The 23,145-nt window shown below is 41.4% G+C and overlaps 1 protein-coding gene across 4 annotated transcripts in view; it reads right to left on the bottom strand.

The window, feature by feature from the left end:
• dip2bb (disco-interacting protein 2 homolog Bb) overlaps window positions 1-23,145 on the bottom strand; it is a 257,746-nt gene that overhangs the window by 37,334 nt on the left and 197,267 nt on the right. For all 4 annotated transcript variants that reach the window (XM_039746742.1, XM_039746743.1, XM_039746744.1 and 1 more), the window contains 11 exons: window positions 22,780-22,916; window positions 22,610-22,690; window positions 22,391-22,518; window positions 18,612-18,726; window positions 18,328-18,529; window positions 18,117-18,229; window positions 10,674-10,754; window positions 10,470-10,593; window positions 10,248-10,369; window positions 3,090-3,201; window positions 2,845-2,954 (listed from right to left, as the gene is read on the bottom strand). In XM_039746742.1, the coding sequence (XP_039602676.1) occupies window positions 2,845-2,954; window positions 3,090-3,201; window positions 10,248-10,369; window positions 10,470-10,593; window positions 10,674-10,754; window positions 18,117-18,229; window positions 18,328-18,529; window positions 18,612-18,726; window positions 22,391-22,518; window positions 22,610-22,690; window positions 22,780-22,916 (1,325 nt within the window). The remainder of the gene's footprint in view (window positions 1-2,844; window positions 2,955-3,089; window positions 3,202-10,247; window positions 10,370-10,469; window positions 10,594-10,673; window positions 10,755-18,116; window positions 18,230-18,327; window positions 18,530-18,611; window positions 18,727-22,390; window positions 22,519-22,609; window positions 22,691-22,779; window positions 22,917-23,145) is intronic.

The following is a 23,145-nucleotide window of genomic DNA, read 5'->3' as shown; positions in this document are numbered from 1 at the left end:
TGTATTGGTACGAGGCACACTTAGTCATGTGGCAAAGAGGCAGACAGAGGCCTGCAGTGGACAGTGAGTGAACGCGAGTTCAGTCTGGAAAACGTAGTCAGCGACCTAAACATGGCAGAATCAAAAGGCAGATAAGCAAACAATGGCACACTGGGTACAAGTGCTCACAACAGCAGACACCAACTACAAACTGGAATAAGTCCAGTAGAGGAGGCCCCCAATACACAAGCAACTACTGTATACACACACACACACACACAGATAACTTTCTATCACTCTATTATATAGTGTCTTTCATCTCTATCTATCTATCATAGTGCCTTTCAAATATATCTACCTATCATATAATACCTTTCATATCATAGAGTGCCTTTCATTTTCTTTCTCTCTCTTTCAATTGATCTATTCCCTCTAATTAATATTATTCTTTAAAATTATTCTTCCTATTTTTCTTCTCTTATTTTGAATTTAGAAAAGCATATCAATGCGAGATTTATGTTTATAAGAAATAGAGAAATGTTTACATTTTTGCCAAAGCTGCAAAAGCTTCACTCACTTTTCTCACTTCCCTGTTAATTCACCTTTTTTTCTGTGTAATTTGCTCCTTTAATTTTATTCTAATAATAACAAAAAATGATGAGGGGAGGAAACACAGAAATAAATGACATTAACTGGTGAAAGGCTGCAGTGACTTGAGTGAGTGTCAGACCTGCTAGAATGAGTAGTAAATTACGGCCTAAATAACAAAAACAGTTTGAGCAGCAGAATAACAACCATGATGACACTGATGAAAATCTTAAAAACCAAGAGAAAAAAAATCCTACATTTTACACAAACACAAATATGTTTTCTACGTTTCAATAAAAATGTAATAAACCTGGCTTTGTAATTTCTGGATTGAAACCAAATTGTTCAAACTGGGGAAGAAGAGTTTGGTTAATTAAGGCAGGCAGGCAGGCAGGCATTCAAATAAAAACAGACATTGATGGGGTCTAAAAGCTGCAGCCCAGGATGGGAGTAGAAGACCATTGCAGTATATGAACATATTTGTACAGGTAGAGGGGAAGAAAAAAAAAAAAACAAAACGGCAGTTTCTAGCAAAGGTAGTTTCCTGCGTAAACCTGTGATTTTGAAGTGCTGAGCCATCACAAAACCTGTCGTGTACACATCTTATCTTAACTGGATGATTTTACGTCATCATTCTGACTGACTGATCATTTTCGAGGGTTTGTTTTGCTGTAGCCAACAGGTCCGTCTAGATTTAAAAGCAAGTCACAACGAGCGAGAGCACAACCTGCAGACTTCTTTATTCCCTTCAGGCAGCAAAGGCACAATAACTGACACTATAGCACTTGTGGCCACTAGAGGTCAGCACTAGCTTTGTCTGTAAATATGTCTGAGAAGAGTCACTGAATGTTATGGACAGTGGCAGAGATTTAATAGTCAAATAGCCGGCTTGGATTTTCTCAGAAAAGAGAAGGAGGATTTCACCAGTGAGCAAATTGTTAAACCTGGAGGTCCCATCTTAAGACTCTTCTTTTTGAATGATTTGCTTCAAATGAAAGGGAGAGACAGAGAGGTGAGTCAGGCCAAGATGATTATCCTGCCAGATCTGTGCGAGGCTGTATTTGAGGAAATGCCCAGCGCCGAGTTTAACGAAAACACAAATAGATGTGCACTTTGGAGGACTGCCTAGATAATCTGGAATCACCACACACTGAAATGTAGACTCTTCAAGGTGCCGCTGTTATCAATAAGATTAATCTCATTTTGGGATGCTGTGCTTCTATTCACGTCCTGGACTTAACTCGGATGGACGTTGGGGGTTTAACAAGAGACTGATAAAAGTTGGAAGAAAATGACGTGAAGGTCTAAGTGTTTATTTATTGTATGTTCAGGATCTCTGTAGTTATAATTGCGTTCTCATTTTATTTCAAATTTTTAACCATTCTGGTGTTTCATTTCTTGTTTAGAAAGGTGATGAACAGCATTCGGCCTTGATCCGATCCATGAACTGATCATTTCCTCTCTCTTATTAATGGCTTTGTGACTCGAGTGGCAAACCTCACTAATACTGTAGTTTGTTGTCCAGGGTGGTGCAGGGGAAATTTTGGAACTAGGTGTTGGCAACCCTGGGGCGTCGGCAGTTGTTTGGACCAATGCAACCTTGTTTAGAACCCCTTGCCATTAGTTATAATGGAGCAGTGGAGTGGTGCGCAACGAGCGCTTGCTGTGAAAGCCTTTTATAAGACTGGCGATAGTGTGACTGCTGCGCAAAGGGAAATTCGGCGCCATTGTCAGTTAGGACGTCATGATTATGTTCCGTCTGCTCGTGCGATTACAACATGGGTGCGTAATTTCGAAGATATTGGTTCAGCCTTAAAAATGAAGTCCCCAGGTGGAGCCACTTCGACAATTGTTTGGCAACCACGTCATTTCACGCAAAGGTGACATTATATGCCCTCCGAGATCCCCAGAGCTCACCGTTTGTGATTTTTTTTTTTTTTTCTGTGGGGACATCTTAAAAGACAAATGTACCGCACACATCCTGCAACCATCGTTGAACTAAAAAGGAGGATTGAAAAAGAAATTGCAGGCATGCCTCTTGACATGTTACATTGAGCAATGCAGGCTGTCAGAATGTGTACAAAGAAATGGACAACACCTTCATGATGTTTTCTTCAAAATATAAGATGAATATTGATTACCATTAACAACTGCATAACTTGTACATTTCATCAATAAGTGTGTTTTGTAATGTGTTTATTCATGCATTGAACATCAACTGAAAATGTCCCATTTCCCTGCACAACAATGTACTTTTAAATGTAAAGATGAGCTCACCTTGACTCCTGTAAGCATGCCTGTGGTGGACACACTGAAATCCAGGTAGGCCAACATCTCTGCCGTTGGAGGTTTATAAATCTGAGGCGGTCGCCTCCGAGGAAGGTCATCTGGAAGGGGAGACAGAGTGTAAGAGGACTGGGCAATATAGCAAAATAAAAAAGCATTTTAATCCTGTACTCTTCTGCCATGGTGTATAGTCCCACCACCTTCATATAACATGGGCCTTGCTGGTGACAGCACACCTGTGTCGATGATGGTAGGCCAGGTCTTGACGTCCACAGTCACTGCAGCCTCCTTTGACTTCAGAGTCTTCATCAGGTTTTGGGTTGTCAAAATGCATGCGGCCTTACTGACCTGTTCAGGACAAGGAACGAGTACAAGAGAGGCACTTAAAGGAGGAGAATTGTGCAAAAAATAACTTTAGAATTACATCATAAAAATACAAGAAAAGAGACAAAAAAAAAAAGAGACTAAGCATAATGGAAACCATGAGTTCTGGGGAAGAGAGTCCCAGTCCTAAAGGTACCTTGAGCAGCACCAAGTTGACACATGCTTTAAAATTCAGGATATTCACAGAAACCTGATTTCTAAAATGCCATGTAAGCTGTCACTCCAGTTATAGAAACCAGGTTAGCGGTCTCTGACAAACCTAATTAACAGACGTAGATTTCTCAGCGACTAACCTTATTACGATGGCCATGTAAACCCTTAATCGGGTTACAGTTAAAGATCTGTAGTCTGCAAATGTCTGTTACTCTTTGTTTGTCTGCATATGTGTTAGCAGGCACAGGTCGAAGTGTCTGCAAAGATAAATTTCTGAGGCAAATGCCCGGGCGATCACATTATTCCTTCTCCTGGCTGAAACAATCTGTCTCAATTATTTCAGAAATCGCTAAATGTATGTTGATGAGGTAAGCATTCAATGTTAAACTTGGCAACACAATCTTGAGTACAGTAGGGTAACATGTTAAAAGTAGCGTGTGCTATGTAAACTGATAACTTTTTAAAGTAACGAGTAATCTAATGCAATACTTATATTCATGGACTAAAAATACCATGATTATTATTATTTCATTATTATTATCATTCCAGGAGCACCAAGTGTAAAGCAAACACATGTACCAATATGCCGGGTTAGGGTTAAGTACATTTTATTGTGGACAATGGCCGTCCCTCGAAACTCAGTCTTAACGGCATGCCAAGTTAGAGTCAGTCACACAGAAAAACATGTGGCGAGGAAGATCTGGTTAACAGAAACCTCTTTAAACTGTCAAGTTTAGTTTTTGTCCAGCCATTTGCTATAAATATGCTGAAACGCTGTTATCAGGTGGCACAGTGGCCAGTATTCATACCGTGAATCTTCATGGGTTCAAGTCAAAGATGTAAAAAGGGGATGGATGATATTTACGTCAGAGCACATAAAGAACATCTCTCTATTATAATAAAAAAAATCTTGGGTCGAGATGTGATCTTCTCGGAAAGACACTTTGACCCGCGAGACTAGACTTTACAACCTTAGGAAGCAAGACCCGTGAGACGGTGCACATCACGACCTACTTACAAACAATTTAAAACAAGATCACGGACATCTAACCTCTCAGTTGTTGGAATGCTTTTGGCAGAGACACTTTATGTGCTGCCAGCTCTTAAAAATGTTATACTTTCTAGATGGCACATCAACGACTAAGTGAAGAAGAAAGAGCAGTGTGTCGAAAAGAGAGAAGAATGCAAAAAAAAGAACAAAAATAGTCGTTGTGCAAATTTAGAAAATAAGGAAAGTAATAATCAGCCCAGATCAAGTGGAACTGAAAAACCTCGTAGTTCCAATCGGGGTCAGAAATAAGACTTAATAAAGACGTTCGGAAACATTGGCGCGTTACACATGTAGGGCAGGTTAGAGATTATGAAAGCAGTAAAATTTGAAAGTATCAAAAAAGAAAAAGAAAGAAAAGATGGCATTAGCACAAACAAATGGAAATTACTCAGTGAAATAACAAAACAGCAAAAAGAGATCGAATATATGGACATTAAGTGATATGTCACAAGTATGTAGATATTGTGAGGCTTTAAAGTTTAACTCGGAGACTTGTAGATCATCAAATCCGTGTTGCCATCAGGGAAAAGTAGTGTTGCCTCCCAATAAAGAGACGCATCCGCGAGAATTAAAAGATTTGTTATTTGGTGAAAATGAATTCCACATACACTACAGGCAAGATATCCGAGTCTACAATAATCTTATTGCATTCACATCATTCAATGCTCATAGATTTACACAATAATGGACCGTACGCTATGAGAATCTGTTGTCCCGCAACAACCAAAGCTACGATAGTTTAATTTCGAAGAAACCACAATTCTGTCAGGTGTATATTTATGATCACAGAGAAGCGATGCAACATAGAATCGAAAGAGTAGGTAACAATTCCCATGAAAATAACAATCTTTTTAAATTGTATATCCGGATATTCAAACCTGGGGGTGGGCAAGCGAAGACCCCTAGCATAAAAAAAAAAAAAAAACCATGAAGCCCGTGATAACTTTTTATTATTGTTTTCAAATTTATGGTGGCTGATGATGACGTTTACTGACGTCGGAGCGTTTTGCTAATGGAGAACTCCAGAAACTCACTTGCATATGTAGGCGCAGATTTTTAAGAATCCTCACTGGATTACTCACCTTACTCCAGTACTGTGTGTGCATGTAAACGAACTCAGTGTGTGTTAATAAGAAATTCCATACTGGTAAGCCACATTGAACAAGTGACAGCAGCTTGGCTGCCCTATCACTTAAACAGGAGAGGCAAAGCATAAAACATGCCGAAAAGCTCTCGTATGCCTACTTTTCTGAGGCATTGCCCTATCACCACCCAGGATGCACAAGAAAGTTATGTGGAAGGCTGTGATGACGTCAGGGTTATCAGAGGAAAAGGTTATCATAACAGGACAACAGGAAGTCAACTCAATGCAGGGTTATGCAAGTTAACAGTGACATTTATTTGATGCTAGTCGTTCAGATGCTGAAAAATTGGAATTGAAAGTGCCAAAAAGTGATGCAGACAGATGCCATGGAACACAGCAGTGAACCTTTCATCTGATTTCTCACCAACCCACATTTTCAGTTCTAAGCTACCTTGGTACCACCAACTACAAGGCAGTGAATGACTCTGGATGGAGTACCAGCATATTATGAATCACATACACACTACCAAAGTAAAAATGTGAAGACACCTAATCTGCACATGTCTGTTAGCAAGGGCAGATAATGTAGAATCATCTAAACTGTTACACAAAGAATATAATAAACTCTTAAGACTGCATCTGGACTGCTGTGTGCAGTTCTCGTCACCCCAGTACAAGCAGCACTTGAAGCTCTGCAGGGGAGAGCAACCAACTGCATCATGGGACTTAAGGACATGTCGTACTGTGACAAACTCTGAGATTTAAACCAATTTAGTCTGAGCAGAGGAGACTGCGGTGGGGGACGACCTCTTATCCAGGTCTTCAAAATCCTCAAATGCATCGATAAAGAAGATCCAGCAACATTCTTTTAAGCTCACTGGTGAATGAGGTATTTAAGGATACCAAGTGGAGATGATGTGGAAGTGCATTTAGGACTGAAGCCAAGAAGCACTTCATTACACAAAGAGTTGTGGGAACAAACTATCGAGACACGAAGTTGAAGCAGAAACCTTGACCACCGTTAAGAAGAATCTGGATAAGATACTGGGACATCTTAGCTATTAGCTAAACAAACAGGCTAGATTGACGGACTTGTCTGTCAAGTTTCTTATGTTCTAATACTGGCCTGGGTAGATTTCTGGCATTTTGAAATTTACTGTTAAGTAAATGAAAGGTATTATATTTAGTGTAACAAACCCAGGTCGTGGCTTTGTGCAGGGGAAAATGGGGAAGGGGAAGGAGGAGGATATCTGGGAAGCACAGTCGTTAACTGAATCAGCATTGTTTTCTTTACAGTGCAGGAGGCCTAATTAGGCAAACTGTGATGATACCTTCACCTCGCAGAACACGGCTCTGCCCTTTACACCCACTGCGCTATGTAACCAACAGTCACACTAGAAGTCTTCACTTAGTCTGGACCCCGGCTCACTAAAGAGACAGATTACTTCAGTCGAGGGCCTACTCTGAGGTTTTGCTGTCCTGCGTCAATTCCTGCACTCTCTCTGGTTTCTATGTTACAATAAAAATGTGAGATTTGAATAAGCAAAGTACCCCTGATATAAATCACTCAGGAGTCATAGTGGACTCATTGCTATTGACATCCAGACAGAAGCAACCAAGAAAGTCCATAAAGTTTTTAGGCTATATAGCATCTTAACGTTTGGAGAACAAGTAAATGGAGGTTACAGTGCCCTGTTTAATGATTGGGACAAAGACACATTTTCTTCTTGATTTCCCGCTGTGCTCCACGGTTTAAAATTATGAAAACAACAATTCAGATGTGATTAAAGTGCACATTGCAGACTTTCATTTAAGGGGATTTACATACATTTCTGTCACAGAAAACGTTTTCTGAATGGTCCTCCCATTTCAGGGTGCCATAATGTTTGGGACAGGTTGAGAAGACCCTAGAAAGATGGAGGTATGCTTTCGAGAGGATAGGAATGAATGTTAGTAGTACCAAGGCAGAATACATGTGTGTGAATGAGAGGGAGCTCAGGGGAATGGTGAGCATGCAGGGAGTAGAGTTGGCAAAGGTGGATGAACATTAGAACAATCTAGATGAGAAGAGGCAATTCAGTCCAACAAAGCTTTCAGTTCCTAGCCACTTAATTCTTCTAAAAATAACATTAAGTCAAGTTTTGCAAGTCTCTGAAGTCCTACTGTTCACCACACTGCTTGGTCACTTATTCCAATTGTCATAGTTCTTTATATGAAGAAAAATTTTTTCTAATGTGTGTGCGAAATTTACCCTTAATGAGTTTCCAACTGAGTCCTCGGGTTCTTGATGAACTCATTTTAAAGTCACCGTCTCGATCCACTGGACTAATTCCCATCATCATTTTAAACACTTCAGTCAGGTCTCCTCTTAGTCGTCTTCTGCTTAAACTGTAAAGGCTCAGCTCTTTTAATCTTTCCTCCTAACTCATCCCCTGTAGACCTCAATCAGCCTCGTTGCTCTTCTCTGGACCTTTTCTTGTGCTGCTATGTCCTTTTTTGTAACCTGGAGACCAAAACTACACCCAGGACTCCAGATGAGGCCTCACCAGTGTGTTATAAAGCTTGAGCAGAGCCTCCTGTGACTTGTACTCCACACATCAAGGCGCTATATAACCTGGCATCCTGTTAGCCTTCTTAATGGCTTATGAACACTGTCTGGCAGTTCAGTGTAATTCTCACGAGGCGTACTCACGCACATGCAATTCTTTATATCTGCCACCAATCTACCCAAGCCTGTCTGCTGTCCAAGTCCTTCAGTAATGATTTAATGGATTCTCGATTACCTGCCAATCCACCTATCTTAGTATCATCTGCAAACATCACCAGCTTGTTACTTATGTTCCTATCAAATAATGTACATATTTTAAAAATAGCAGTGTACCCAGCACTGTCCCCTGCTGGACAGCACACTTAACATCAACCAATTCTGTTGAGGTTCCTTGCTCCATCACTTTCTGCTTCCTGTGTCTGAGCCAATTCCGCACTCACCTATACACCACACCCTGAACTGCCACTTCATTTAGTTTGATGCCCACCTCTCATGTGGCACCTTGTCAAATGCTTTCTCAACGTCCAGATAAATAATATCATGTGCTCCACTCTGATCATACCCTTTTGTTGCTTCCTCATAGAATTTGAGTATGTTGGTAAAACACCACCTCCTCGCCTGATCCAATGCTATCTGTTCAGTAAACCTACTTTTCCTGCCATGTGTTGCTCAGTCTTATCCTTAATAATTTGTTCCATTAATTCTCCTGTAATGCACGTTAAGCTTACTGGTCTATAGCTGCTCAGATCTGCCCGGTCACTCCTTTTTATATAACAAGATAATATTTGCCATTTTCCAGTCCTTTGGAATTTCCACAGTGCCTTCCAAACAAATAGGCGTCAAAGGTTTATATTTAAACTTGCTAACCTCCTTAAGAACTCGACAGTAAACATAATCTTGTTGTTAGATTTAAGCCAATTTAATCTCAACACCTCTTTACCCTCTATGACTTCCAAATCACTTAGTCCCTTTTACTGGTGAGAGGTTATCTACTTTCTCAAATGTGAAGAGCTCAACACAAATGAGAGTGTAGAGTATCTGCTATTTCACTGTATTTTTTACTTCCTCTTTACTATTTCTGAAGCGCTTCACCACCTCCTTGACTGATCTTTTACTACTAAAATACTGGGGTCATTGAAAGAATCTCTTTGGGTCATTAGTGACGTCACTGGGGTATTCAGCATAAATATGGTGGCATATGGCAGATTCAGTATAAATAATATCACATGCTCCACTTTGATCATACCCTTTTGTTGCTTCCTCGTAGAATTCCATCATGTTAGTAAAACACGACCTCTCTCTTCTGACCCCATGCTGACTGCACAGTAAAACTCCTGTACTTGCCATGTGCTGCTCAATCTCATCCTTAATAATTCCTTCCACTAATTTATCTGTGATGCACATTAAGCTTACTGGCCTGTAGTAGTAGTGTATGACGTTCAACGACTTTCTCACAATTTCGTGCTGATTTAAACAACCAATCAAGAGCCCACAAGCAGGACTAACATCACACAGAGTACACCCAGCCTGTGACACTGTACCTCACTTGAGCTTTCTGACCTCCAACGTTTAAATGACGTTTTGTTTTTGTTTTTCATGATCGCTCTGAGTTTTGGCTTCGACCCATGCAAACTCTTTTGGTGTCACTTTGTCTTCCTTAATCAGCTTTGGACACAATAATGTCCACAAATTTGCTTTTAACCAAAAGAAGAACGATCGACAGTATTTGTCAAAAACTTTAGAAGTTTGTTTTGTTTTTGAAAATGACTTTTGGCCTCTCATTTTGGTTTTTGACACGTGTACAAAATTGATTTTTGATATTTTGATTCTTTGCCTGGCATTCAACTTTGATTTTTGGCTCTTCCTCAGTTAAGAATTTAACTCCAGATCTTTCAACAAAAAACACATAAGATAAAACAGAGTTTTTAATTCAAAGCCATCTTAACATGAGATAGCAAAGGATAGGAGATGAGAGGAAAGATAAAACAAACAGAAAGAAAAGTGCAGAATGAAGTGAAGGAGACATGCAAGTGAAAACAATGAAAAAAGAGGAAGGGAAGAATGGCAGGCATAGAACGAGTTGGCAAAACAATGAAAGGGAAAGTGGGTGAGAGAACGTGAAGGGCAGACGAGAAAACTGCGGGCGGCTCTCCAGCCATCAGGCCTGCGCTTACTTCAATGATCATGCGAACTGTGGGCAGTGTGGCTGCCAGGTTCTGCAGGTGCGGTGGCCTCACGGTCACAGGGATACAGCCAGCATACAGGCAGCCATAGAAGGAAGCAATCAAGTCAATTCCTGTGGGAAAAGAAAGGAAAAATTTGAATCAAAAAGAAAAGTCTGACTACACTGTGCGATGCTTCTCTTCGATAGACGCAAATGAAGGACTAGCGCCTACCAGGCGGGTAAAGCAGCACCACGTTGTCTCCGGTGTTGAGGTTCCCCTTCTCCATCAGGGCAGCGGCAATCTTCTCTGCTCGCTTGTGCAACTGAATGCAAGTAGCCGTGCTGACAGGCAGACCCTGTGAAAGGCAGAAAAGGAGTGTCACGCTTCTCCACCCCAAAGCAACGATCAGCAAGCTGCTGTGGAACGCCGTCTTACCTTTGAATTGAGCAGGACGAAGAGGAGGTGATCAGGGTCACTGTTGGCCCGCCACTGCAATACTTCTGACAAGAACTGGTACTAGAAAAACCAAGAACATACTTTAGGTGGGGAGAAAGTGTGAGAGGAAGTGAGAAAGAAAGAGGGAAAACGAGAAATGTGGGGCTCATGGAAATGAGAGGCAGATGGGAGAAGAGAAAAGGGAAATGGGGGGCTAGCAGAGAGGGGAAAGGATTAAAGAAGAGAGATGGAAAAAAGAGGAAAAGGGAGACAAACAGATAAGAGTCATTCCTTATTGGTCACATAAAAACACGGAAACTAACCAGGAAGAGGGGAAAAACAAACATTCTGGACAACTGGAGAAAGGGGATGAAAGAAAGCCAGAGAGTAACACAGTTACACTTTCAAATGGAGGATTACACACTAAAGTGGTCTTTGAGGATGGGGTGGAAGTGCGAATCAAAAGACAATGTGGTCTAATCTGGTATTTGCCTCCTTGGGAAAGGAACTGGTAGAAACTGTCTAATCTATTTTAAGGCTGTATACATCACATGGACGCTCTCATTGGTGGCTTGTAATGCAGGTCGTTGGGGGTATTGCCCCCCAACCCCACAAAATATTTGAAAAACTATTTAATTAGGTAATGTGAAATCATTAAATAAATGTGTTTCTTTTCACAATGTGCCTTGTGTCACCACATGTCAACATCCATTAAAAATTGGTTTTGACTTATATTTATTTAATTTCTTTATTTCTAAATTGATTGCTTTCAGATTCAATGGTTCACAGTTCATACTCGCCTTTAATGTTACTACAACTTTGAAGGCAACTACAACAGGAACTTTTGAAAGGAAAATTTGGTTATTTCCTTAAAGAAATACCTTAGTAAAAAGTTCTGAGCTTAGACTGGACCGACGTTACTTAAGAATTTGAGGATGAGCATACCCATGGACTTTTTCCAGCTCTTGTTACGACAAATGGAGTCGCCTAACTGGTTGTGATGTAATTCCTGTTTTTTTTTTTTTGCCTTCCCTGTTTGCCGTTTCAGAGTGTTGGTACCAAAGCATTGTGGACAACCACGGGGGTACGTGATTTAATACATCTTTCTGAAAAACACAAGTGGCATGGAAGTAGCCGCAGTAATCTAGGCAATAGCATGAGGTGGAATATTTTTTGGCAGAAGTCAAGCAAAATGACCCCTTTTATTGGTTAAATAAAAAGAGTACAATATGCAAGTTTTCAAGGACACTCGGGCCCTTTCTTCAGGCGAGATGTAATACAGAAACTGGAATTCCCTGTGTATATACAGTATAGACACCAGGACAGCTGGCGCATTGGAAAATCTTTAAGTGGGTCAACTTAAATGTAAATAATTAATAGACCTCTGTAGACTAAGGCCCTGTCCACACGTACCAGAGTATTTTTTAAAACATAGCTTTTTGTATGCATTTTGTCAAACTGAACTTTTGAAAAACTCCTGCCAGGGTGAAGATGCTTAAAAACTCTGTGTTCCATGTTTACGCGTAGACAGGGAAAACCGAGTTTTTTGGCTTGTAATGTGAAAGTGTGAGCCCATTAGTGCTGGCGTTAACCTTGCTAGCAAGACTTTTTACATGTTTACCTTTAAACGTGCAATTACTTTATCATTATAGTGAGCAACAGAGGCGTCAGAATGCTCTTCGGAGGTCTCTGCTACATCAGACACTCCATAGAAGTAAAGAAGCCATCCACAAATTCCATGGATCATTTGAACAGAAGTGTGTGTTTCTCTTATCATACAAGTCACCTGTGATTAGTTCATTTATTCACGTCGTAATGAAATAGCCAGGTAGTGTTCATGACACCTGTATTTTCGCAAATTCCACGGTGTGAACACATTTGAGAAAAACATTAATTTAGATGACATTCCCATTGTGAGCTATGCCTGTTTTGTGCTCTTAACAGCGGATTTTTGCGTTTTCACGTGGATGGAGATTTTTTTAAAAACAGTGCGCGTGTGGGAGGATGGAATAGCCGGTTGCTTGCAGTTTTTTTTTTTATCGGCACATTTACAGGACAAAGGAGGCTGGCGGAGAGGTGAGAACGGTTTTAAGAAGCGATTTAAGGTGGGATGGATCTATGAGTTTTTTCGTAGACTCTGGTAATTCTAGTGTTAATAATGAAGGAGGAAAACTCACGTTTTTAAAAAAAACCCCAAGTACGTTTGGACGAGGCATAAGATTCATTTAGCAACAGAGAAGAACGATGTCTAGTCAAGATCTTTAGATCTTTTGAGAACTGTCCAACAATGTCTTTTGAAGTTTTTGATGGGTTTTTCCCCATACAATGTGGATCTGTAGTCAGGTTGTGTGGGTCAGTCCGAGAGATGTAAATAGTCCTCTCATTATCTGCTCATAAAATTCTTGTCACTAGTTTATCCTTGTTGTAATACATTAAATTTTAGCATCAGTTTAATTCCCATTCCTTACAGTCTGGCTGTGTCTTGAAGTTGCCCATAAGCACTGTGACTTTAAAGTCCTTCTCACAGTGTCCATGGCTGCTGACATGAGCTCCTACAGGAACGTCTCTTTTTCCAGGCTTAATGTAAAACCTGTGTAAGTTCATTCTTTGGCGGAGTGTTTGTCCAGAGTTTCAACCACAGAGACTGCAGTGTTGGGACCTTTCAAAGAATTAGGTAGACCACCATGACCCTGTGTTAAGATATAGAGGGTTGGAGAATGACGGACTGACATTAGATGATCTGCAGAAAAATGATCCCTTTATGCGGTGTTCTTGTCAGCAGTGTGGTATAACTACACAGTCTGTATTAAAAATGTGAACACACCTTTTACATTTATTCTGTAGGCAGGGACATGTGCCATCATTTGTTGGTTCACTCAGGGATCTTCAGAAAATTAGTTGCTGCAGGTTTGGTGGTTGTCTGTATGCCAGGAGGGGAGGTTCTGGAAATCTATCTCTAAGCTTTTCATCATTATTTAGTATTGGCTGAAGTTCTTTTATAATTTTTCAAAGTGCTTCAAGATGTGGGTTATAGGTGACAACAGCAGGCTCAGTATTGCTGAACAGTGACATGAAGGCTACAGGACTGGCATTGGAAGGCACATCAAAGAGAGGACCAAAAATTGGCACATCCTGTCCAGAATAATAGATGAGATATATATGTGTTTGTGGCTAGCAGAATAGTGGTGTGCCTTAGGATGATTTCGGTTACAAAAAGAGCACAAGTACAGGAAAAAAAAGTTTGGGAAACACTGATCTAGACAAAAGTTTGCCGCTAAATTTATTTGGCAGGCATAGTGAAAGGGGTCAATTTAATCAGAAACTAAGTGAGATATTTTGAGGCCTGAAGGAAAGCTGGGCAAAATGTATGTTCATGGAAATCAAGGTCTCCTGATTGTAAAGGCAGGATAAGATTTAGGTTGGACTTGTCCTGTGGGTGTAGTACAAGACAAGTTCTGGGGGTTTGTGTGAGGGGTCTGTGAATCTTACAATGTGAATTTGTACCTAGATGAGGTAAGCCTGGCAAACTTGCATAGGACTGGGCAGAATGGCAGGCAAGTGTAGAATAAAATTACGGTGGGAATGACTCTGTGGGTGAGCTAAATTGGGTGCCAAAAAAAAAATCTATATATATAATTCACTAAGGCAAGACAACCATGGAAAGCACGCTGGAAGGAGTGTGGATTCACTAAGCCGCCGACAAGTGAGACACCTATGGTGCACACAGGAAAGAGCCACGCCCACCAACTCCAAGACCATTGGATACGACGACAACTCGCAGGGCCACGGCCACCAACTCGGACGAAACGACACCGAAAAAATGGCGTCATTAATATTCGTCTGTTGTAGAGGCCACATGCAGTGCAGGTCAGGTTAATGTCATGTACCTCCGAGCTACGTTGACTGTTCATAGAGGCCTGTTTCTCGCGGAGGTGAATCGTCATATGCAGCGTGTGAAACGGCTTGCGAGGGGTATCCCATGGGATCTTTAAAACAATCCTTTACAACTGAGGATGAAGCACAATGAAGTAAGCAGTCTTTAAAAACCGAGTTTTCGGTTACGACGCACGACCGCGTGCACCATAGCAAACTGTTTTACACGCTACATACAGCTATTCGCTTCCGCGACAAACATGCGTCTTCTTAGATGCTCCTGCGGGAACACGGAAGACATTTTCCTGCCAACCAACGCTCCTTTTTCACCGGCCGGCGTCTACCCTCGCTCTCTAGGCATTCACACTGCCTGCCCATTTGCCCGGATGCAAAAACTCACCGACCACCCAGTTAGTCCCTTTCGTCTGTGGTAAGAGTCCGCATGCACGTCTGAGCCACGCGGCGTTTGTTATGCCGCGGCTTCACTATTGTGTTGTATTTTGCTCTCTCCAGAGTTCCATCTTTTCATTCACTTACTGTTGCATTCTCACACCAACCGTTTTAGACATCCGTGTCTTTCCAGAAGTGTTTAGCATTCAATAAATAATGTATGCATGAGATTGAGCGTGTGTCTACCCAGCGCAGAGAGGCGTGGGTAAGCCGTTGAACCCCATTCGGGCTGCAAGCCATGGAATTCCCACTAAATGTGACTCATACGCTCCCACTCATTATGTCCCTATCCTTTGTGCACACCCCCTCCTACCGTGGTCGGGTATCTTGGTGGATTATATATAGAAAAGCAACCAAAACCGAGGGGTATCCCATGGGGACCTTAAAACATTCCTTTACAACTGAGGTTAAAACACAATGAAGTAAGCGATCTTTAAAAACCAAGTTTTCGGTTACGACGCACGACCGCATGCACCATAGCAAACTGTTTTACACGCTACGTACAGCAATTCACATCCGCAACAAACATGCATCTTCTTAGATGCTCCTGCACTTTGTTCACACCCCCCTCGCTATTGGGTGTCTTGGTTGGATTATATATATATATATATATATATATATATATATATATAAAAGGCAGCCAAAACCGCACAGAGCAATGAAAAGTCTACAGTTCCATCTTTTCATTCACCTTCTGTTGTATCCTTAAACTCTCCCTTTTTAGACAACTGTGTCTTTCCAGAATTGTTCAACCATCAATAAATAATTATGCGGCGTTTGTTATGCCGCAGGTTCACTATTGTGTTGCATTTTGCTCTCTCCAGAGTTCCATCTTTTCATTCACTTACTGTTGTATTCTCACAGCAACCCGTTTTAGACAACCGTGTCTTTCCAGAAGTGTTTAGCATTCAATAAGTAATTATGCATGACATTGAGCGTGTGTCTACCCGGCGTGGGTAAGCCGTTGAACCCCATTCGGGCTGCAAACCGTGGAATTCCCACTAAGTGCGACTCATACGCTCCCACTGGTTGCGTCCCAACCCTTTGTACACACCCCCCTCCCACCTCGCTACTACCGTGGTCAGGTGTCTTGGTGGATTATATATAGAAAAGCGGCCAAAACCGCACGGAGCAATGAAAAGTCTACGTCACTCACAGGTGCATCTGGACTATGTAAAGACGGCGACTCAAGTGACGAGGTGGAGGTGGGCACACTGAACGAGAAATCAGCAGACTAGCATGACGGACGGAGCTGAATGGACGTCATTCTCCTTTCCTCCAGTTCCACACTCCGCGCCATGCACCCCCATCCCTCCGTCTGGCAGGAGAAGGTGCGAAGATGGTGCGCCAGTTTTCAGTCACAGACGATTGTGTGTTGGTTCGTTCCGTGCATTGTTACAATGTTCCTTTTCTTGCTGATTTATTACATTACCGATTTTTCAAATGTTTATTTTCTCCCTCTGCTTAAAAATCATTAACAAAAACCGGCCTGATTATGCGTGTATGGTACGCCGCGGGTTGGCTAGTAAACAATAAGATCAAAGTGGAGCTTATCTACACTTTCAGAAAGCATTTGATAAGGTGCCACACTTAAAGAAGGGAAACAAACTGAAAGAAGTGGGAGTTCAGGGTGTGCAGAATTGCCTCAGACACAGGAAGCAGAGGGTGATGGTGCAAGGAACCTCATCAGAATTGGCCGATGTGAAGAGTGGTGTCCAGCAGGAGTCAGTGCTGGGGCAGCTGGTATTTTTAATAAAAAGAAATGATTTGGATAGGAAAATAAGTAACAAACTGGTGAAGTTTGCAGACGATACCAAGGTGGATTGGCAAGTAATCTGGAATCTATATACAGGACTGGGCAGATTTGTGACAGATGAAATTTAATGTCAGTAAATATAAAGTATCACATGTAGGAAGTAAAAAGGTAAGGTTTCAATAAACAATGGGACGACTGAAAATCGAAAGTCCGTCGTAGTGTACTCTAAGGTATCAACTGCCAGAAAGAGTTCAGAAGCCATTAAGAAGGCTAACAGAATGTCAGGTTATATAGCGCCTTGATGTGTGGAGGGGTTCAGCACACTGGTGAGGTCTCATCTGGAGATCTGTGTGCAGTTTTGGTCTACATAAAGGACACAGCAGTGCTGGGAAAAGTCAAGAGGAGAGCGACTAGGGTGATTCCAGGGCTACAGGGGATGTATTATGAAGAAAGATGTTTTAAAAAGAGCTGAGCCTTTACAGTTCAAGCAAAACACGATTAAAGAGAGACCTCATTGAAGATGTTTAAAATTGTGTAGAAAATTATGAAGGGAGTTAATCAAGAACACGGGAACACCATTAGAAACTTGGTAAGGTAAATTTTGCACAAACATTAGGAAGGTTTTCTTTATACAGAGAACCACAGACACTTGGAATAAGCTACCAAGTAGTGTGGTAGACAGTAGGATTTAGGGACTTTCAAAACTTGACTTGACGTTTCTTTAGAAGAAATAAGTGGAGAGGATTGGTGAGCTTTGTTGGGCTGAATGGCCTATTCTCATCTAGATTGTTCTAATGTTTAGAAAACTAAGGGGTGTTTTTTTTTGGCCTTTGCCCTAAAACAAATATTTGAAAGCGTAATTAAGTTACATATTACGAATATTGCGACACATCCCTAGGTATTTCAGTATGCACTGGGATATACTTACTTTTTCACATGATTGTATAATGGAGTACTAATTATAACAGAAATCAAAAAGAGAGAAAGATACACTTAGAAAGATAAACTAGGTAACAAATATGGGATGAGCCAACAAGTACAGAACAAAAAACGGGGTCTGTCTTCAGAAGGGAGGTCAGAAAAATGTGAAGTCGCTTTAGAGAGGTGCTGACCACACAAGCTGATTGGGTGTTACTCAAGTGAAGCAGAAATTGAACCAGCTGACTGGCATATTGCAAAGCAGCAGTCAGCTGGGTAAGTGAAAAACTACTTGTTGGAAGGAAGACTCAAGAGGGACTCTTTGGCAGAGGCACACTGGGTAGGCACCTATGTCAGCACACCACCATAGGGAACTCTGACCAGCACAGAAAGGTTGTAAGATTCAACATGAGAGACTGAGAAGGCCTGTGAACATAAGGCTGTACCTTTTTAACCAGGTCCTGATCCTCGCTGAGTCCCAAGTCCCGACCAGATGCCTGTGCAATACGCTTCCCAGCAACTAAGTTCCCAACCATAATGGAGGCTGGCCCGACACCAACTGCAACACAGATGATCCAGCGTGAGGAAGCGCACAGCCACATGTAGAAGGTAAGAAACTGTAGACACTCGCGCCCCTCTAGTAGAATCCGCACTTACCTGGCTGCTTCTGCCGAGGCTTGGGTAGGTTTGTCACACAGGTGTGAGGACACATTAGAATATTACAGGGATGCAGGTTTCCATCCAGGAAGTGTTGCTTAGTCTGGGCAATGTGAATACCCCCTAGAGGGGTCTTAGGGAGGGTGTTAGCAGGTACGAGTGCCAGGCAGTACAGACCGACCTGGTGGATGCTGTCAATAGCCTGGGAAGAAAGAAGTGAGTTTAACATTTATTTTTTTTTGGCACCAGGAGGGTGTGCCACAGTCCTCATCCTGTGTACCAACCTGCAGAACTCGGCTCATCCATTGAAAGCTGTCCTCCTCTAAGGCATCAGGCCGCTGCTCAGCCACAACAGCAATGCGCTCATCATAAAATACCGTCACTGAGAAGACTGCAATTCTGCAAGAGGTACGGTAGAAGGAAACCCGTATCAGTGTCTTCATCCCAAACCAGAGTCAGGAGACTTTAATAGTATGTTGCACTTTATTTCAAGCCATGCCACCTCAGGCAACAATTGCAACAATGAGATCCCTTTTACCAAAAAACTCACCCTTTCATTGTATTGGAGTCAGAAATAAAAAAATATATTGTCTCCAAAAACCTGCCCAGTGGGAAGCAGAAGTCAGAAGCCAAACTGCACATCTTTATGAAATGTCCCAATGCAGAGGTTCTCAAAGTCAGTTTCTGGGGGTCCACTGTAGCTTCCAGTTTTTGTTTTAACTAGATTTATAATCAGTGACAATATCTGATAACACTGACCTCATTTAATTAGCTGTTTTGTTTTGTCTTGTCTTCTCTTACTCTACATTCAGAAACGCACAGCATCATGATTTTTTTTACATTTATAAGACATTCAGAAATATTTCTGTTTTTGCAATAGACTTAAATGCTTAACTCTCTTTTGTCTTGTTCATTATATTCTGCCCTTCCTTTGCGCAGTTTGCTCCCTTCAGCTGGTTCAGAACACTACAGCTACATTTTTGATTGGGTCGAAGAAAAAGGATCCCCCATTTTAGCCTCTCTCCACTGGCTACCGGTGAGGTGTTGCATTGATTTTAAAATCGTGTTGTTTGTTTTTAAATCCTTGCATGGTCTCGCTCCAAAAATATATCTGTGACCTCCTTCACCCCTATGTACCACCAAGAGCACTGAGGTTATCTGGACAACTGCTCCTTGTAGTGCCAAGATCTCGGCTGAAGTCAAGGGGAGACGGAGCTTTCTCAGATGTTGCTCCTAGATTTTGGAATGACTTGCCTCTTCACATCAGGTTTTCATCCTCTATCGAGGTTTTTAAAAGTCAGCTTAAGACTTACTTGTTTTCTTCTGTCTTTCATTGTGTACAATGGGATTGTGGTGGATGATGTAGTTGATTGTTTTATTAATCTGCTTTTGCATGATTGTTTGTATTGTGTTTATTTTAATGCTTTTTTGTACAGCACTTTGGTGCAACCTCTGTTGATTTAAACGTGCTTTCATAAATAAAATAATCTAATCTATATATTATTAACACCACTGGTCAACAAGCATTTTGCTAATGAGAGTCTTTCACCTTTACTTTAACAGGTTTCACATGTGGACTCCAAATCTGAAAACCGTTTTCATCCACATGTCCCGTTTTATTAGTTCTGATGTTCCAGGTCTTGGACAACTAGGGTGACTGGACAATAAAGGCAGATAACCATATTGATAAATAAAAGTATTTCCACTAGGGATGCCATTGAGATAAAAGAATTTGCCACACATTACTAACAGCTGTGAGTTGTTTACCTTGTCATTAACTTTATTTAAAAATAATACATTTTTAATTAGTAGAAAAAATATTTGTTAATGATTACCAAGGACTTGTATGACTCTAAAGCATAATGACACAACTCGGACATGACGGTGCAGCAGGTAGTCAGTTTTACTGTTAAACATAACATTGAATCTCAGGACATTTTGTTCGTTATATTCACCGTTACTTTGAAAGTTTTGCCAAGGCGATGGACGAAAACGCCAATGCTTTTCAGCATTTAAGAAAAAAGTTTGGTCTCGAGAAAAATTAAGCCACAATATAGGAAGGTGTTTCTTATTGTTCCTGAAATCAGTTAACTGATGGTTGACGAGGAGTTTAAAAGGAAACTGAAGCCCACTGAATCAGCAGCATAGGAAGCATTTGTGCGAGTTGTCCAGAATTTTCTTGACCGTCACAGAGCAGAGAATTATGCTGAGCTTGTGGAGAACCTGCTGAAAGTGTATCAGCTTATGGGAGCCAGAATGTCACTGAAGATGTCATTTTTTTACATTCTCGTCGACTTTTTTTCACCAAATCTAGGCGATGTCAGCAAAGAGTATAGGGAAAGATTTCATCAAGTTATAAAAGGTGATGGAAAACTGATATCGGGGAAAATTCACTCTGAGCATGATAGGTGACTATTGTTGGTTTTTGCAAAGAGAGACGGAGGTGCAGTACAAGCGCAGAAGTGAGCGCCTCCGACATTTTTGGGCACGCTGACCTCGCTTGTATATTGAGGTAAATTGACAAATATTCTTTAATGTGTCTCTGGTATCGTCTTCTGGTTTGCTTTCAGAATAAACACATCAAAACTATTTTGGTGGCACACAGTCCAAACTCCTGATATCGTGTTGATAAATTATATTGATATTTACAAAATTTCAATGATGTATTTTTCAAAAACCTGACGTGCTGGCTTAATTTTGATTTTATATATAAAATCAGTGTAAAAAACGTGATAAAGAGCTGATCTGAAGTTCCCAGTAGCAAACAAAAATTTTTTTTTGTAGACCAGTGTTATTAAAAACGAGCAGAGCAGACACGCTGGGAAACAACACTGAATCGTGAAAGGCTGCAACTACTTTAGCGTCAGACCCGCTAATGAGTAAATAATGGATTAAACAAACAACTGGAAAGGTAGAATGAAAATCAAGATGAAAATACAGTAATCCCTCGCTATATCGCTCTTCGACTTTCGCGGCTTCACTCTATCGCGGATTTTAAATGTAAGCACATCTAAATATATATCACAGATTTTTGCTGGTTACGCTTTCTGCGGACAATGGGTCTTTTAATTTAGGTTACATGCTTCCTCAGTTTGATTGCCCAGTTGATTTCATACAAGGGATGCTATTGGCGGTTGGCTTACAAGCTACCCAATCAGAGCATGTATTACATATTAACTAAAACTCCTCAATGCTATAAGATATGCTTGTTTGCTTCTCTCTATCTTTCTCACTCTCTCTGCCTGACGGAGGGGGTGTGAGCAGAGGGGCTGTTTGCACAGAGGACACGGACGCTCCTCTACAAAATGCCGCTTTATCGCGGTGCTTCTGTATACTTAAAAGTACGTATTGATTTTTTGATTGTTTGCTTTTCTTAGCGAGGGCTCTCTCTGACATTCTCTGCTCCTGACGGCGCTCCTTTGAAGGTAAGATATGTTTGCTTTCTTTTAATTGTGAGAAAGAACTGTCATCTCTGTCTTGTCATGGAGCACAGTTTAAACGTTTGACTAAAGGGTGTTATTTCATGTCTAGAGGGCTCTAATAATGTTAACAGGGTGGGAGAGTTTATAAGGGCTTAAAATATATAAAAATAACTACACAAACATATGGTTTCTACTTCGCGGATTTTCACCTACTTCTTTGGGGCTAGGGTTGGGGGTCTGGAACGCAATCCCCGCGATCGAGGAGGGATTACTGTAGTGTTAAAAAGAAAAAAAACATTATTTCAATATAACTGCTTAGTACATTTTATTAATTTTTTTTAACCAAAATTAGTCTTCTAATATCTATATTGTTCCCAAAACACAGAATCTGGTAAATAACAGTTCACTTAATTAGCTCAGGTGTCCAATTAAAAGCAGACGCTGGTTGGAACGAAAAGGGGGTCACCCAGGACCAAGTTTGAAAATGCCTGTCCTAATCTATAAGTAATGGATGTGAGCAGCCCAATTTGGCATTATTTATAAAGCTGCTAAGGTCCACCCCATTGCGAACCAGAAAGTGAGCATCTCCCTTCTTATTCACCACCCCTGTGCCTTCCATTCGATATCCCTGGACTTCCTACCTTCCTCTGTAGACCGTCTTGACAGGCTCTACAGCCAGAGCCGTGGCTACGATGTCATCCGCATTGTGCCTTCGGCCACTGACCATCAGCAAGCCATCTATCTTGCCTACCACAAACACCAGACTGCCCTGCATAACACAAGGAATGAGACGGTCAGCTCAAAGGGAATTTTATTCATTGCCTTTTTCTTGCAATAGAGTGGTTAAGGTGGGTACTTACCGGGCCCACAAAGCCAAGCAAACCTGAGCGGACAAAGGGGTTCTCCCCAATGGGCGCACCTGCTGCATTCACTGGTATCACCTGCAGTATGGAATTAAGAAGAGAGTCAGAGGACTACTCAGCAATACTCACTTGTCCACCATGACACTTGCATCCCTAACACACTGTACCTCAAAAGTGCTTTTGGTGACCCCAGGCAATCCGTAATACATCATGCCCCCGGGTTGAGAACTCACACAAATCTCTCCGATCTCATCAGTTTTACAAAGCTGGGGTGGTCCGTCAGGTTTGACGATGCACATCAGGGCTAAAAGACAATGAGGCAGCAAGGCAGAGCATAAATTATTTTGATCACAGAACCAGGTAAGGATACATCTCCCAGAATTCAGTCATTGTGCATGTAAAAGCTGGAGACACGCTACGTGACTTTCCAAGGTATCACAGACTCGTTTGAATTTGATGGAAGTGGCCATACTGTTCAAGGGTCGTTTCTGGGGCTCTCCCCTGACTCTAAATAGTCCTACTAGTTTGTAAAC

This window comes from Polypterus senegalus, chromosome 3, assembly GCF_016835505.1.
Source record: "Polypterus senegalus isolate Bchr_013 chromosome 3, ASM1683550v1, whole genome shotgun sequence".
NCBI lineage: Eukaryota > Metazoa > Chordata > Cladistia > Polypteriformes > Polypteridae > Polypterus > Polypterus senegalus.
This window is presented reverse-complemented; position numbering and strand designations above follow the sequence as displayed.